This window comes from Chondrus crispus, genomic scaffold (assembly GCF_000350225.1).
Source record: "Chondrus crispus Stackhouse genomic scaffold, scaffold_136, whole genome shotgun sequence".
NCBI classification, from domain to species: Eukaryota; Rhodophyta; class Florideophyceae; order Gigartinales; family Gigartinaceae; genus Chondrus; species Chondrus crispus.
Genome location: NW_005179003.1, coordinates 108,516 through 124,350, shown reverse-complemented (window position 1 = coordinate 124,350; position 15,835 = coordinate 108,516). Strand labels below are relative to the sequence as shown.

General features: G+C 48.7%; 6 protein-coding genes; 5 read left to right on the top strand and 1 right to left on the bottom strand.

Moving 5' to 3' along the window:
• The first annotated feature begins 1,417 nt into the window (after positions 1-1,417).
• Positions 1,418-2,236, top strand: CHC_T00002372001 (hypothetical protein). Its single transcript, XM_005713404.1, has one exon. The coding sequence runs from the start codon at positions 1,418-1,420 to the stop codon at positions 2,234-2,236; it is 819 nt and encodes a 272-aa protein (XP_005713461.1).
• A 34-nt stretch (positions 2,237-2,270) lies between these two features.
• CHC_T00002371001 (hypothetical protein) lies at positions 2,271-2,501 on the top strand. The gene has a single exon (XM_005713403.1). The coding sequence runs from the start codon at positions 2,271-2,273 to the stop codon at positions 2,499-2,501; it is 231 nt and encodes a 76-aa protein (XP_005713460.1).
• An 86-nt stretch (positions 2,502-2,587) lies between these two features.
• Positions 2,588-2,965, top strand: CHC_T00002370001 (hypothetical protein). Its single transcript, XM_005713402.1, has one exon. It carries the CDS (start codon positions 2,588-2,590, stop codon positions 2,963-2,965), a length of 378 nt encoding a protein of 125 aa, XP_005713459.1.
• Positions 2,966-4,087: 1,122 nt separating this feature from the next.
• On the top strand, positions 4,088-4,438 carry CHC_T00002369001 (hypothetical protein). Its single transcript, XM_005713401.1, has one exon. It carries the CDS (start codon positions 4,088-4,090, stop codon positions 4,436-4,438), a length of 351 nt encoding a protein of 116 aa, XP_005713458.1.
• A 113-nt stretch (positions 4,439-4,551) lies between these two features.
• On the top strand, positions 4,552-5,214 carry CHC_T00002368001 (hypothetical protein). The gene has a single exon (XM_005713400.1). The coding sequence runs from the start codon at positions 4,552-4,554 to the stop codon at positions 5,212-5,214; it is 663 nt and encodes a 220-aa protein (XP_005713457.1).
• A 5,925-nt stretch (positions 5,215-11,139) lies between these two features.
• Positions 11,140-15,023, bottom strand: CHC_T00009272001 (Sel1-repeat containing protein). XM_005713399.1 is given in 2 exon segments: positions 11,140-11,477; positions 11,478-15,023. 1 exon segment carries the CDS (start codon positions 15,021-15,023, stop codon positions 11,478-11,480), a length of 3,546 nt encoding a protein of 1,181 aa, XP_005713456.1. The 3' UTR covers positions 11,140-11,477.
• Between the last annotated feature and the right edge of the window lie 812 nt (positions 15,024-15,835).

The window sequence follows — 15,835 nt, the reverse complement described above, 5'->3', positions numbered from 1 at the left end:
TTGCTTTGGAAAAATACCCAGAAGTTCGTCGAGCTTGTTCTTCGTCTCCTGACGAATCTCCTCGCTCAATTTTTCGAACTTCTCTTCCAGGCCGTTTTTCTCAACGACCGTCCCCGAAGGGGACGCTTCTGCGACTGGATCAGTAGCCGAATTTCCTTGGCTTCGTGTACGAGGTCCTCGCGGAATCCTCGACTCTTGAGCTGATCCAGCCCTTCTGACCCCAGGACCGACGTCCTTGGGTTGGCTTGATGCCATGGTCCGCTCTTAATAAACGAGACCTATCGAACTAACTTACCTATTTCCGACTTCGTTGTTCAGTTCCAGGTTCTAGGTCGGGCTTCGTAGTTTCCAGATTCTAGGTCGGAAGACCACTTATGTAGTGCAATGTGCCTGTCAGACCGGAACCAGGGTCCAACGGTCCAGCGACAACACAACCAACAAACAACAACCAACAAGAGTTGCCGACGGCACAGCCCTACGGAGTGTCCGATTCTCCCTTTCCCTTTAAGTGGGTTTGCGGCCCACAGTAGCTCAAGTCCCTGATAGGGGGGGGGGCAAAAGGAAGAGGCCCGCCCCGGGACGAATGGTGGTAGAATCTTGTACAGGCAGCTGCTCGGCGAGTTCGGGGCGGTGATTGGGAAGCCGGGCCCGATGGGTCGTAAAGCCAATGCTCGCGGAGCGCCTGTTGCACCTTATACCCTTGATAAGGTCTTCGACGGGGGCGTCGCAACGCAGCCCGACGGGAATTAGCAAACACGTAGCAGAGCTACACCTCCGTACTGCCCGATGGCAGAGTACCGACACCGGAACGGTCGCAACCTGTATCCGATGGAACCAACACTGTCCTGTATACACAACAGGACCTTCGAGGGAAACGTCGTTGCAACAGCCTCCGTCGGTGGACGTAAACAAGTAGCAGCGCTACACCCACGTGTCGCCCGATGGCCAAGACACGTACACCGGTCCGGTCGCAACCAAAGCCGATGGCAGCAACCACAAACAAAAGAACCAACACAAGAGCCCGATGACTCCAGTCGTCACAATGCGGATCGCAATCAGGCACTGTGGAACCAATACAAGATAAGGGAATAGAAATAGAGATAGAAATAGAAAAGGATAGGTGAAATAAAGGAAAAGGAAAGGGAACCCCCGAGCGCAAAAGATAACGTAATTTGTGGTAAAAGGCAGCGTCTTGCGAAAGACGGACTTCGACCAAGGCGACATTCAACTCTGGCAACTCGGGTTACCTTTACTGACTTGGTCGTCAGAGGGCTAAGGTATATATCGCCCCGCCGGAGCCACTACAGTAGCTCGCGGCGCTAGATCCTAGATCTAATCTAGTGTCAGCAAAATTAATGCCAACTAATTAACTAAATAAAATAAAATAATAAAAAATTAAAACCGTGCAATTATTCACATGTGTGTCCCCCAACCCGGACTACTTTTCATATCCAAATATTTTCCTTTCTTTTCACCCCCCTTTTCAGGTGCGTATTGCACTACAGTGTGGGCACCGCCGCCCGTATCCTCCATAACACCATATTCCGCCGAGAATTCCTTAAGTCCCGAAGTGCATGTCAATACTCCAACAGTATCAACCGCACAAAGTCCGCATGAAGCACAAGTTGAAGAATCGGAAACATCCGCCGCTAGCGAGCGAGAAGATATTACACCATCCACTACCATGCAGGATGTTTCCGCGACTCCACAACAGCGTGACGAAAAGGACAGCGGTCACAGTCAGACAACGGACGAACAACATGATACCGACTCATCACGTACGGAAAACGCCCCGGGAACCGCCATTTTGGGGTCACCCACTGATAAAGAGTCGACCCAAAGCATTTTGCAGGACGGAAACAACGTGAAAGGAAATATTGTGTCTCCGGGAGTTGAAGGAACATCGCACACTCCTTTGCCAACATCGCGCTTGACCCGATCGCGGACACGCCTTGCCCAACAAGCACAGGTAGCCCTCGACCCACCAGCATCACAACCCACACCAACCGGCCCAAAGCCAAGTGGGGAGGGCAAGGAACATGTCTTGCATAAGGTGATTGCCGATGGCCACACCGAGGATGGTGAGCTCTTCCTTAAGGTACGGTGGTATGGATACAATGCGGAAGGCGACACGTGGGAGCCCATTCAGCACCTGCCTCGATCGCATGTACTTCCATATGACAATCGGCTGAATTTGCACCCACCTGATACCATCGGAAACCCACAAGTAGGATAACTGAGCAGATGCGTTGACAAACGAAAACGTCGAAATGTACCGAGCTCTGAACTCCGTGACGGCAAAGGCGTCTCATCGACAGCAGTATATTGTTGACAAAGCAGAACGAGTCACCCTCGTATCTGAAACCTTTGTTCACTGCCAGTTTTGTCAATGCCTTCCATGTCGAAACTGTGCTGAAGAGTACAGCGAATGCTCACTCTTCAGAGAACGAGGCTTCTTCCGACATTTCTTGTTTGGCTTCATAGCAATAGTTTGCCCTTGAAGCTTTCGAGCCTGGGTCACCCGAGAGAAGCGGAAACCATCACCCACGCATGCTGCGAAGACAGTCGGGTCCAATCGCAGCGCTAAATGTTCGGCAGAATCCAAGACCTCCTTACGCGCTGTATCGAAAACCACGGTATGGTTCATCGTCTCGTTGTGCTCGTCAGCCCCTTCTACAGCTGCAAGGTACACTCCATTGGCAGTTTAAGTTGTGAATATCCAGGAGCTGAACGGAGCGCCGCGCAGGTGAACAGGCTCCATAGTGTACCTCCGCATATTGCTTTGAAGCCATACCCCAGCCTCACTCAAGGTCGAGGCGCCAACGGGTCCACACAGTATCATAACTTACGCAACGGCCACCCCACACATAGTATTCAACCCATTTGCTATGGCAGCACGTATGCATTCCCCGTTCCGACTTCGAGTGAAGACGCGGCTGCTCCTAATCAACAGTTTCTGTGCTAATGCTGATGGTCCACGATTTCCCGACGCACTCATGGAATAGAAGGTATCTGGATTCCAGAAACACCACTCGTCCACCTGCATCAGCCACTGTGGTTTCGCGCGAGACGAAGACTCAAAGAGGTACCGCGGTGATGAAGAAGAACCAGTTGATATGATAGTGGGTGAGGAGCTGTTATGTCCATCGGCGTTTCGTGAGGGAAGTTGGAAACTGTCGATGGTGTAGAACTGTATTGCCCAGAAAGTGTCTGCACCCCCATGTTTAACAGCCGATGCGTAATATTGGGATTCTTGCCAGCCGTGTTTGCTCTCGGAAGCCAGCACCACCCGTTCGATTGCATACTCCGTATTTTCACATTCTCCCTCACCATCATCGTCAAATCCCATCCGCAGTATTGTCTCAGCCTCCAATCATATCCCCTCCATGTCCACCAGCCACTTGAGCAAACCATCCATTCCGTCCCAAGGCAGCGCAAGGCTGAACAACAAATCGGTTGCAGATGCGAATCGTTTTCCGCCCTCATGTTCGATGATGGCTTGATTGTTGCGCCAGGTGAGGGCGCGCACATTGTACTCCTCGTCGTCGTCGAGCTTCTTTGTCAACGTCACCACCATCCCAAATGTGGTCACGTACCACGGCTCGAAAGCGCTTTTATACGGGTTGCAGATCGGGCAGATGGGGTTGGGTGAGAAGACGGAAGACCTGGAGCAAGAGCGGATGTGCGAGTATCGGAAAGTCACGGAGCGCACAGCACGCACATCCAAAGCCTTCGGGTAGCGTGAGGAGACGGAAGACCAAGAGCGAGTACGGATGTGCTGCTATCACGGAGTGCACAGCACGCTCACCCAGAGCCTTCGCCCCGATTCAAAAAAGGGAAAAGGGAAATGCGCCAAAAGCCCTGTGCCTATTGGATGTCATTATCGTGACGTAATAATAATTACCATTATTACCTACAGTTTACGATACGCTGCCTGTCGTTGCGTCAGGCCGGAGCATTACACAAGCGTCCAGTGCTCCCCTGAGGCACCCTATAGTATCCTCCCCGATACCGCTATGCCGCAAGTATGCCGTCGGCGTGGTCATCATTAGTGGAGACCTCAATATGAACGTTAGATCAACGAGGGATGACTCGTCATCTTCAAAGGAGTATAACGAAGCATATGCATTGCTTCAACCCTTTCGCGGTAACGGCGAGTTGCAGGATGTCTTGTTCCAGGCTAGCAATGATTCTCATCCAGACACACTGGCGTGTGGCCGTACGCTTCAAGTCGAACTCCGTTCATGCCAGAGCACATCGACAACGTGGTGGACCTCCTTTCCCAGCAAGAGCGAAACACCAAGAGCACCCCCTATCTGGACGGCATCAACATGGATCCCCAGCAGAAGGCGAAGAAAAATGTGAAGAAATCGCGGCGACATACGAAAAAGCTGTCGGAGAAATCCGATATATCGCGGACAGCACCCCCCCGACATAGCATTCGCCACCACTGCTCTCGCAAGAGCACTCAAGAAACCAACACGCAGACACCGGAAACCTGTACAGAGGCTTGCACAATACCTGAGAGCAACGAAGAACGAAGGCATACTCATGCCATCAAACAAGGAAACAGGAGTGACAGTCAACGCGTACTCCGACGCGGACTACGCGAACGACCAGACCACCAGGAAGTCAAGTACAGGGATGCTAACCATGGTCAACGGTGCCCCCGTACAATGGCTAGCGAAGCAGCAGCCAGTCGTGGCGAAGAGCACCTGCGAAGCAGAATACATAGCAGCGGCCGAAGCTGCCACACTCACAACATGGCTGCAAAAATTGATCACAGAAATGGGGATCACAATCGCCCGCCCCACCATGCACATCGACAATACCGCCGCGGTCCAAACGGCGAATAGCACGGGGGCCACACGCCGCCGCAAGTGCATAGATGTCCGCTACCACTACCTCTACGACATCGTACAAAAGGGAGAAATCACAATTCGCAGAATCCCCACGACGGAGCAGTACGCCGACATCCTAACAAAACCCCTCAAGGCAATGCTGTACAAGCGGCACCAAACCCACATACAGCTACGCCTACCACCCCCCTACCCCACAACAACTCGCGCCCCCCACCACTCACGTCAGGAGGAGTGTGGTTACATCCAGAAAAACAAAAGCGACGCTCGGACGGAGTGCGCGAGACGCACAGTGCAACACAACAGTGGTTACATCCAGACGACAGTACAGCACACCACAGTAAATAAGACATAGCCAATAGGGCATACCGTAGTCGCGACGCAATAAAGTATCCGACGGCCACCCGCGCCCTCGGGGATCGGGGGGTATCGGAGTTCACGGAACCACAGTCTTTCTAGTGTCTAGACGACAAGCAATTTGACCTCATATGAGGTCAGTCATGGCCTCATATGAGGCCAGCTTTTTTTTGCAAAAATATATAAATTAAATCGAAACTTTAAAACATTCAGTTTGGACACCATTTCTTCAACGTATACGCGCTCGGCAATAACATCTTGCAAAACATTGGGATGGCGGTTGTCAATGCACAGAGAGACTAAGAATCTAATGAAGTATCAATGATGAGTTGACTTTTTAAACAGGCGTTTTGGTTTCGAAGATATCAACATAAAACGTTTTGAGGTTGGTCAAAAAAGGCTCCTTTTTGGGCATTTTAAAAATGGCTGGAGAAGACGTGCAGATCTCACCAAACTCCACCCTTCCACAACGTAGAAGTCAACTGCCGTGTCGAGAGTATCTTTTTTCCATCTTGTTGAGCTAGCACAAGTCGAGAACAATAAGTTGAAAAGTGACCTCATATGAGGTCATTTGCCACCTAGACACTAGGCCGACTACAGAGTTTTGAGCTTTTTTCCTGTGGAAGCTGCTTTGCAACGAATACTAAATTTTGGGGGCGTTCCTGTTGAAAGGGTCCTGGTGCTGCACATGGGATGCTAGACGTTTATGTGTGTACAAGTGCGTTCTATGAATACAGTCAAAGTTCCCAAGTTTTTCGGCGACTGAGATATGTTGTGTTGTTGCTAGTCATGGCGTGCGGGGTGTTGCCTCCCAGTGGCATAGAGATGAAATCAACGTCCATCAAGGATTCTGCCGCATTCTTTGATACCGTAGGATTCTTGTAGGTGCGCGGACTCAGGATTATGTATTATACAGACGCGTATCATATCAGGTCTAGAATACTCGCAACTGTTTTCTAAGCAACATCTTGCAGCAAAATCTTGTTCATCTTGGTTGGGAGAATATGCTGAAGGAAATTTTTACTAGTAAAGCAAAGCCTTCCAGACACGCGAGGGTAAGCCCGGCTCCTCAGTAACGATGTATAGTGATTGACACTGCAGCATTCCATCTAAATTTTCGAGGTCAGAAGCACTATGCCAGATTGTAATTCTCATTTAAAGCCCACGCCCACCCTTATGGTACCACTGACCATCTCCAACGTAAAAGAATTGTTCTCATCAACAAACCTTGGGGCATCCAAGCTCAATGTCCGCTGCTCCACGCTCTGGCATTCTTCTAAGCTCTCTGGCCATCACTAACCAAAATGCCTCTTACATATGTAATCCTGTTCATCTTTTCCTCATTCGTTCTGACGGAATGCGTGGACGATGCCCCATCCGATTACCCACCCTTCCGAGAATTCTTAGACCAGTCTCTTTATGTTAGCGGTTATGGGAATCCTGTCACCGATCTCAACGGGTTTCAGCAGTGGAGCTTCAAACAGATGACCTTCAGAGATGAACAGTTTGTTTTCTTCAGTGCCAATCGAACAACTCTAATGTCAATGCTCCAGGAGACAAAGAGTGCTAGGTACTTTGGATCTGACGGGACGGCATCGAGGGTAGTCTCGGAAGATTACGAAGTTATTGAAGACATAGAGGTGCATATTCCAGAGCAAGAAAATCATGATGTGGAAGATTTCTTGTTTGCTTACTTCGTGAGTGTCGACCCACATGAAGATATTCTTCCCGGTACGCGTGTTGTTGCCCTCCAGTGGAGTAGGGATCAAAACGGGAAACAAGACTGGATTTTTGCGCGTCTTTGGAAAAAGCTGGACGATCCTGGTGACATAGAACTTCTGCCAATCGGACCGAGGTCAGGGGACCCCACAAAATATTCGATTCGGATTAAGCACGACAAGGTTTACATCTACGTCAATGATGAATGCGTGCTCTCAAAAACTCTACCATGGCTCGTTGGACTCCGCTTTATCCGTTGTGCTGGAGTTGCGTTTAGCGAGCTGCCCTCAAGTACAAATGAAGCCACACTGCTTCTCAAGAGTATGAGATGGCATTAGACCGGCGGTACAGTTGATGCAACTAACTCCCGATGACAGACCGCAACCAGCAAGAGGAGATGCTATAATTCTTCTTACGATGAGTGTCATGGAAGACCATTACTGCTTTTGAACTGATCTATTTGCCTGGGTTGCGGCCTTCTCCCGTCTCTTCTATGCATGTGTAGTTGCTTCTGAAGTATTCATTAATGAAAGAGTCTGTAAAACCGAGAAGGAAAAATAGTATCATATATCCAGCTCATTAAAACCAATGATAGAGAACGGAGTGAAGGTTTCTTGAGATACAACCTTTATTTTGAAAGCGTTGTCATAGTGGAACATAATAGTTCCCATTGCTCATTTTTGTTTCGTCCTTTCCTGATCGCAGGGTGAGTTGTTTCGCTTTCATGAGCTAGTCGGAAATTCTGTATTATACATGAGATTTGTCAGTTTAGCGTTTTGCGAGGTTCAGAGCAGGAATCGTCGCGTCGTGGTTGATCGCTGATGAAAACATCTCCTCGACACAGATGAGCTGTTGCGCCCATCGTCGACGAATTGCATGGTTCAGTGGGATCTGGCGCCGAAAAGGAATTAATACCTAGTTAACTATGAAGCACTTTCTGACGCGCTTTGCATGTTGGATATCGCTACTACATATACTAACGTTGTCCGTAAAGTCGCGAAAATACGTGTTTTGGCCGCGAGTTTGCTCGGATTTTCTGATTGCAAAATTTTCAGACAACGAGTTTTGCAAAACTCACAGCATACCGAAAACTCCGGACATGTGAGTTTTCCACGAGTTTTCGCATCCGTCTGATTACTGTACGGCAGTGCCGGATCGACCCGTCTTGAAGGAAAACGAAGTGGGGTTTCCGCTCTCTCATCAGCACAAACGAGTCTCATACTGCACGGTTCGTACCGGTTTGCGTCATGGACGCCCCTATCACTTCATCTAACCAGAGTCCATCAACGGATCGAAGCACCACAAGATCTGCCACATATGCCGCTAAAGCAATCGCAGAAGACAGACAAGTAGAAGCTTCTAAAAAGCGGTCCTCTCTAAACGGCCCCCCTCAGCCCGTCAAGAAGACGAAACACATCGCCCTTTCGACTGAGGCCTATTCTATCCTTGTGGCGAGCTACAATATTTGCTTCAGCGAGTATTTGCCCAGGTGCACGTGATCCGTCGGACGGCACAACGATGTACCAGACTTGCGTTTGTTGCGGGCAGGTACCTTGCTGGAGGTCAGTCCGCAAAACTCGTGGGATTTTTCAAACTCGGGTTTACTTTACGTCCAGCGAGTTTGTGGGCAAATGGAAAAAAACAACGCGTTATTTTACGGACAACGTTACTGTACACCTCCCCCCCGGCATGTCTCCTGGCCTGGAGGCCCCCCCTTTTACCACATTGCATACAGTATGCCATGGCATATCAAAAAGTAGCCACAAGATCTGAGTTTCTATTGGACCGTCGTCTTCAGATATGACGTTACTTTTAAACCAATTTTTTCTGGACTTTTGCTTTCTATAAGAACGGAAAGATACCCTCGCCACTGTACTTGATTTTTGCGTTGCGGAAGGAAAGGTTTTGGTGGGAACTACTTGTCCTTCCTGGTCCGTTTTAGAAATGCCTGTAAAAGAAGTCTTTTTTGCAACCTTGAAACGCTTTGCAAAATTACTTCGAAACCAGAACGCTCGTTTAAAAAAGCGGGTCGCGTAGAGTTTAAACCTAACCAGATTCTTTGTCTTTCGGCGTATTCAAACTGCAATCCGGTGTTCTTTGAGATATGATAATTGACTAAAGCAGTGGTTGGTGTCGGAAATGACTTTCTAGATTTGCAATATCAAGTATATATTTTTGCAAAGAAGGGCTGGTCTCACGTGAGGAAAGACCCCAGTCGGGTAAACGCTCTAGACCGAACGTAACAGTCGTACTGTAATCTACCGGAAAAAAGGTGGAGTCGTGGTTATTGAATCACATCGGTGGAGAAAGGTGAAGATGAGTGCCTCAGGTCCGTATTGAATACATGTAATATATATAATCGTAATAGTTTACAGGCAACGCGGCCGCAGTGGGAACTTCTCTGAGAAATCTGGATATGCAAACAGTCAGTTCAGAATAGTGTATTTGCAATGTTTTGTGGCCAATTTAGTTAGTTATGCTTGGATGAGAAGATTGGATTGCTCCGGAGAAGAGGCGCTTCTCTATACTGCAGTGTCACCGTCTATGTCATCTCACTTCACCTTGTATCCAAGCATGTTGCTGTTGTTGCTGTATGAAGCATAAGTGAAAAGTGTGTTACAGTACTGTATGAGCGCAGTGTTGGTGACTCGGCTCTTACACCACGCATTGTGCAATAGTCTTGTTCCAAGACAAGCGAGCGACTAGTGTATTTGGGAGCACTGAGTTGGAAAGAGTGTTTCATAACACAAGGTTCCCATTTAACGTCGCGAAGTGTCCTGCGACATGAAATCAGGCCTGGAGGTGGCGCTTTGGCATGGATTCGGTCACATGCAAATCTCGAGAGGAAGTGTTTCGGCAACGACGCATGTGGGGGCTTAGTTCCGGAACCAATAAGATTTGATAGATGTTGTTGTACCGTCTTGTGAGGCGAAGGCAAACCCACCTGCGAAAGTCATCCAAGTTGCTGCTTTCTCCCCTGTGACAGTGGTCTCTCAGAAAATTTAGATTGATGCCCATTAACATAAAGTGCAAAGGAGATTCGATGATGTGAAGCCGCAGGAAGTTCGTACCTTCTTGAAATCCCCTTAACTCGGCATTGAGAATTTCTAGCAGGCATGGCTACGAGGTCTCAGTCCTTAGTGGTGCTTTTCCTCGTTCTTTTCGCAAGCTCCTGTGTCATGGCGTGTACGTACAAAGATGCCTGCAGTCATCGGGTACTGGACATTCGTGACATCAAAATCTATTGTGACGACTGTGGAAATGTGTTCAACGTTTCAAGCGATTCCTGCGAGCAGCAGTTCTGGAAGAGATGTTAAATCATGGAGAAGTTTTCTGTTGCATGCTCAGCATGGGCATTTAGAGTGATTAAGAGGGATGAGAAAGATACATATTTAGCTCTCATGCAGAAAAGAAGGGAGTTTGTATTCTTCCCGCAGTGCCGCATGGATAATGATCATGTCTGTATTGTAGCCGGAGGGTCCATCTTTTCAATGTTCTTCCATGCGCCCTATGAGCTTCAATGTTTGGTAAATGCCTCTCAATGCCATTGATAGATTGATGACGGGTTTCAGATACAATTGCTGCTTTGAGCCGACTGTTATATTTGTGTGCTCGAACCGGAACGCTGCTGGGACAGCGTGTCGGATGTTCTGCCAGAAGCATGCAAAGTTGCTGATGTAAAGAAGCGAAAGGTCAATATTTGGATCTGGTTGACCTGTCCAGATGATTATTCGAAACGAAACGAGGAGAAACATATACAGAATTGCGCAGAGTTACGACGTGTCCGGCGGACGCAAAGAAAGGGATGAAGACCGATATTTGTTGGCGATGCTCCTCGACGACTCCAAGTCTGAACGTTTCACGTCTTAACGCGCGCGCCCTTCCGGGGAACGAAACCGTCGACTGGGGATGACTTCTCGATCGGGTGGGGAAACGACTAGCCCCTTGATGCGCTTCGGTAGTGCATCCGATTTCACCCTCTTCCCTCTCCCACCCTTTTAGGGGGAGACCTGTGGAAGTAGCTCTCGGGTTTCTGTTATCTGCGGAATTGGCGTAAAGCGCTCTACTACATCATGCTGACAAAAACCTTCTTACACTTTCCACATGCATACTGCCATGTGCGTGAGTAGGCCAGCATGAGAAAGTTGACAATGAAGACGAGGCATTAATGAGAGCGAGAGAACTAGAGGCGAGGACCGTGTGGTGGTAAAGCAGGATGGTGTTTTATTGTCTGAAGGGATCTGAAACTGTACAACGTGATTGAAAATCTAATTACTCGGTTCATCAAACTGTTCCTAAAGCTTGTGCACACCAAGTTATGTACCAACTCGATCATGAAACGGGACCCAGCGTGCAAGGCACAGCAGGGACCTTTTGCATTCTTACGACACTACCTCAAACTATCTATGACTTTCACTTCCAGGCACTCTCCCACCAGATTCTGCACACCCGAAAACCCAAAACATGTTTTTCTTATCGCTCTTTCATGGAGGCAGCTTATCCTCACAGTTACAGTTACAGCCTGCTTTTGCGTGTCACAATTCACTCGTGCTGTGCACATCCCAATTTCATATCCTCAGCCAGGCCTCTGTATTTCAGAGTGTATCCCAAGATCCTTTCTGCTGCGGTTTCCACGAGCTCAGCGCTGGATAGATAGTCTCCGCCTCCCAACCTCTGCTTTACTACTCCTGCATGTCTCCTCAACCCTTTCAGAGCTGCGATTGCACCCTCCGTTGTGCAAATGTCCTGCCGAGACTGTTCATAAAAGCGTTCCGCCTGCAAAAGTTCATAGTGCTCGCTGTTCTCATTGTAGACAAGCTCATCGCACCTTGAACACTCAGTCAGACTCAGTCGATGAAAGATTGGCAGTAGTACCGGTCTACTGCGCTTTTCGAGCCTGCACGTTTCGTCCCGATCGAGAAAGCATCGAAGTTCCCGCATCGTCCATTCCCGCGCTGCAAACTCTGGCGAAAGGATGAATACACCAATGCGAGCTTCATTCATTGCCCGGTTCATTTCTTCGGACGCGGTGCTGTCTAGAATCTGTAATCCTTCGAAATCCAAAAAGACATTCACATTGTGTCGTGTCAAACTTTGGTAAAGGGGGTTTGCCATGGCCATTTTGTCCGGGCCGGCATGGCTAATGAACACGTCGTAATGGTTCGGAGGCATTACCCTTTGCAGGGGACTGACCCCTCCTGGATGGCAAGTCTGGGTCAGCCCCAAAGAATGCTCCACATCTGAGATCGTCCACGGTCTAAAGCAGGATCGGCAGCATAGGCCTTCTACCGGTAGGGACTCTTGATATCTTCCCATTATTTGTGCCAGTCGTTTCAGCAGCTCAGAGTCAAAAACACCCCTCTTTCCGTTTCTTTCCAAAAGCCATTCTCGTGACAGCTCGATTTCAACACTCCGGAATGCACCGCAACCCTCCCGCGAAACACTACAATCTAAAAAAATAACGTGCCTATGATTGACGTTCATTATCCTTGAAGAGTTGTCCGTGCCCCCATCTAGGCTGCCTATGAAGTCCGCCGCTAAACGCTCTGGATTCATTCCTCGGAATTTCCACACAATTTTGCGCTCATTCCCGTTCAGACACATGAACGCCCTGCTCCCATCTCGCAACCGTATCAGAAGAGCATCTGCTCGAAACTTGCACGCCTCACCCCCGATGCGACTATAGGGGTCTCTCCCTGCTGCCTGCATGTGATAAACGTGAGCAATAAGGAAGCCAAGAAGACTGTTTGGAATTGCTTCTTCGAATTCTGTTACCACCTCTAGGTCCTTCTCGCCGGGCGTACTGCCCCATTTGAAATCATCCCATCCACTTCTCATCAAAGCTGGTATACCAATCATGGCGTTCCCTTCCCAAATAGACTCTTCCGTCCCCTTCAATAATACCAGCAAATCAAAACGACACAGGATTTTCAGCATGAGTTGATTTTCTTCTTCAGAATGTGCATTCCACAGGCAAAACAATCCGCTCTGAGATATCTGCCCTTCAGCTAGACTCTCGATATCTTCAGAGCTCAACTGATCTTGCAGTCGGTCTTCTGGCATTGTTAGCTTCCCCAGTAAACCGGCGATCCTTCCAACATCCACGAAAACGTACCACTCCGTCTCGTCCAGCTTCAAAAACGTCAGTCTTCCCATCGAAGCAAAACACCGCAGAGCGCACACCACATCATTCTCTCTTTCCTCATTATCCTTCGCAAATCCTGGGAATTCTACGCTCACCTGTAGAACGAAATCCCTCTGAAACAGTAAGTATCCGAGTCTTGCATTTTCTCGTTCAAGTTTGTCCACTAATGCAAGCCACCGCACCGGAACATTACCTCTTCTAGCAACTATTTCGTCTGCCAAAACTGCCACAGAACGCTCCAGCTCCTCTAGTCCACTTTCTTTAGGACCCTGCAGTGTCCTACTGTTCTCAATCACAATAAACTTTGAAAAATCCTCACGACACCCTTTTCTCGTCCTGATCCACGAATTGTACACCTTCGGAGAAAGTTGCGTTCCAAGGCTTTTCTTCAATATTCGCAGTGTTGCGACTTCGTCACATTGCGATTTTCGTGTCCCCACAATGATCACTCGCACCTCAGCCTCATCACATACAAGAAAGTGGGCCAACTGCATCCAATAACAAAGCACCGCCACCTCGCTTATTCTTGTCCTTTCATCAGCTACCCTCTTCAAATCTGTAACGAAGACGAGAATACTTCCGCGGGCAATTACCAGGGAGTGTGCCATCTCATACTTCGACTGCCCCCCCATATCCCAAACCTGTGCAACACTTTTTCGGAATCCAGATGGAAAGTCAGGCAATGTGAGTGAATCTCTCATTAACTCAATGACATCAGCATGTTTTCTATCTTTAGTCTCGAAAATGCTTTGATTTGGGCAAGGCTGCCGCGGAGCGAACGCATCTGAGACTGCTTCAAAAAGATCTTCCGTTATCCCATTCGCCGTTTGCATATTAAATGCCGATGTAGAAGGTGTTTCGAGCCGAGACACGTTCGCACGAAGAGAATTTTCGTTGAAGTCATACTCATTTAGCACCTCCTCTGGCAATCCGCGGATACCAGGTTCAACGATAAACTTGTTCAAAGCAGCCATTTCGGTTGCAACATGAGCCTTCACGAAAGGCAACCCTCGAAGGCTTCTTACGGTAGACGTTTTACCGCGCGCAGCCCCGCCTAGAACAAGTAACAGGCACATCCTTGGCTTTACAAAACTCTTGCGAAACACATTTTCGACCACGGCGGGATAATACTCTCCAGCCTTGATGACCGTCGCAGTCAGCGGGAAGCGATCACGTCTTACCGTATGAGATGAACTGGATGCTTGAGAGAACAACTCTGCAATTCTCTTCTTGCTTGTCGTTAAACCTTCAGTCTGCAAACAATATTGCACCGCTAGAAGATGAAGGCCATAGCAGTAGTCTGGATACAATTGCACGGCCTCTTCTAACAACCTTATAGCTCGGATGGGATCTTTGAAGGACCCAGACTCCTCTGCAAGTAAAGCTTTCGCCAACGCTGCTTTGATCAGGAAATCAAAGGGCGCTGCGCGCTCCGCTTTACCGAACCACTCAATGGCATTGGCAATATCTCTCTGTGTCCCATTGCCATAATAAAGCGATATACCAAGCCTACCCATCGCCCTGCCATGGCCACGGTCCGCTGCTTTTCGAAATAGTCCCACAGCAGCCATGGAATGTAGCTTCTTGACACGCTCACCTTTTTGAAGCATGACTTCGAGTATGTATTTCGCGAAAGAATTTTCTGCATCGGCCGCCAGCTGGCATGCGTCAACTACTGCGAACTCTTCATCATATTCCAAACAATCACCCAAGTAGCATATTGCGCCTGTTTCACCGCTTTCCGCCGCTGCTAAGAAGAGAGGGAAAGCTTTTGCGAGATCTCGAGGCAGCCCTTCTGAACCCTGATAATACAATTGCGCGGCTTTCATCGTTGCTTGTAAGTTTCCTAAATCAGCAGCTCTTTCGAAAAGCGCGATGGCTTCTGGTACATTGCGCTCAATTCTTTCACTGCCTTTTTCAAGCAAGCGTCCAAGCTTAAGCATGGAGCGGGAATGGCCTTTATCTGCAGCCTTTCGGTACCATATTGCAGCAGTAAAGAGAAAAGTATGTTGAGAGGAATCTGCAACAGACGCATCAACTTTACAAACTTGCGGAACGTCTGAGGGTTCTCTCGTCGACTGGACTTCTAGAAATGCACCCAACCAGGACATGGCTCCCACGTGTTCGAGATGGGCTGCTTGTAGAAAGAGCTGGTATGCCGTGGCCTCATTCGCCGGTATCCCATCTGCACCAAGAAAATAGAAAATGCCCATGAGTACCATAGCCTCCGAGTTGCCAAGGTGGATGGCATGGTTGTGTAATTTGATAGAATCTTGGATATTGTGGTCAAGCCCTTCAGGGCCATCCCGGAGAATCTGTGCAAGAAGAAGGATGAAATTGGAATCAGCGTTGCATGTGGCTACTTCATAACATCGCGCAGCCTTGAGAACGTCGGATCCATACTTGGTCGAGCGGTCTTTTGAACAACACACCGTTCGCAGAAATGATGAACATGAAAGGTTCTCTAACAACGAGGTTGTTTGTTGCTTGGTAGTTTGGGATTCGCTCATGTTGGGCAGAGCGTTGTGTCAGTCGATGCAGGGTTTCGACTGCGGGGCGAATTGCAGCGAGATGGGTGGGGGAGGCAGAGGAGCGTAGGTGAAAGGTGGGAGGCATAGTGCGCCTTTTCAGAGGATTGCATGTTTATGTCGGTGGACTCAGTGAATTGGACGTGGGTTGTTGATGGAATTTGCGAGATCTTGTGCAGCATGAGAATGTGATTGGTCACACGCTGTATGGAATTGACAGGGAATGT

Bases quoted from the DNA above. Each gene is read 5' to 3' on its own strand.
- CHC_T00002371001 (XM_005713403.1), top strand. From the start codon at position 2,271: ATGTACCGAGCTCTGAACTCCGTGACGGCAAAGGCGTCTCATCGACAG.
- CHC_T00002370001 (XM_005713402.1), top strand. From the start codon at position 2,588: ATGTTCGGCAGAATCCAAGACCTCCTTACGCGCTGTATCGAAAACCAC.
- CHC_T00002369001 (XM_005713401.1), top strand. From the start codon at position 4,088: ATGACTCGTCATCTTCAAAGGAGTATAACGAAGCATATGCATTGCTTC.
- CHC_T00002368001 (XM_005713400.1), top strand. From the start codon at position 4,552: ATGCCATCAAACAAGGAAACAGGAGTGACAGTCAACGCGTACTCCGAC.
- CHC_T00009272001 (XM_005713399.1), bottom strand. From the start codon at position 15,023: ATGCTTAAGCTTGGACGCTTGCTTGAAAAAGGCAGTGAAAGAATTGAG.
- CHC_T00002372001 (XM_005713404.1), top strand. From the start codon at position 1,418: ATGTGTGTCCCCCAACCCGGACTACTTTTCATATCCAAATATTTTCCT.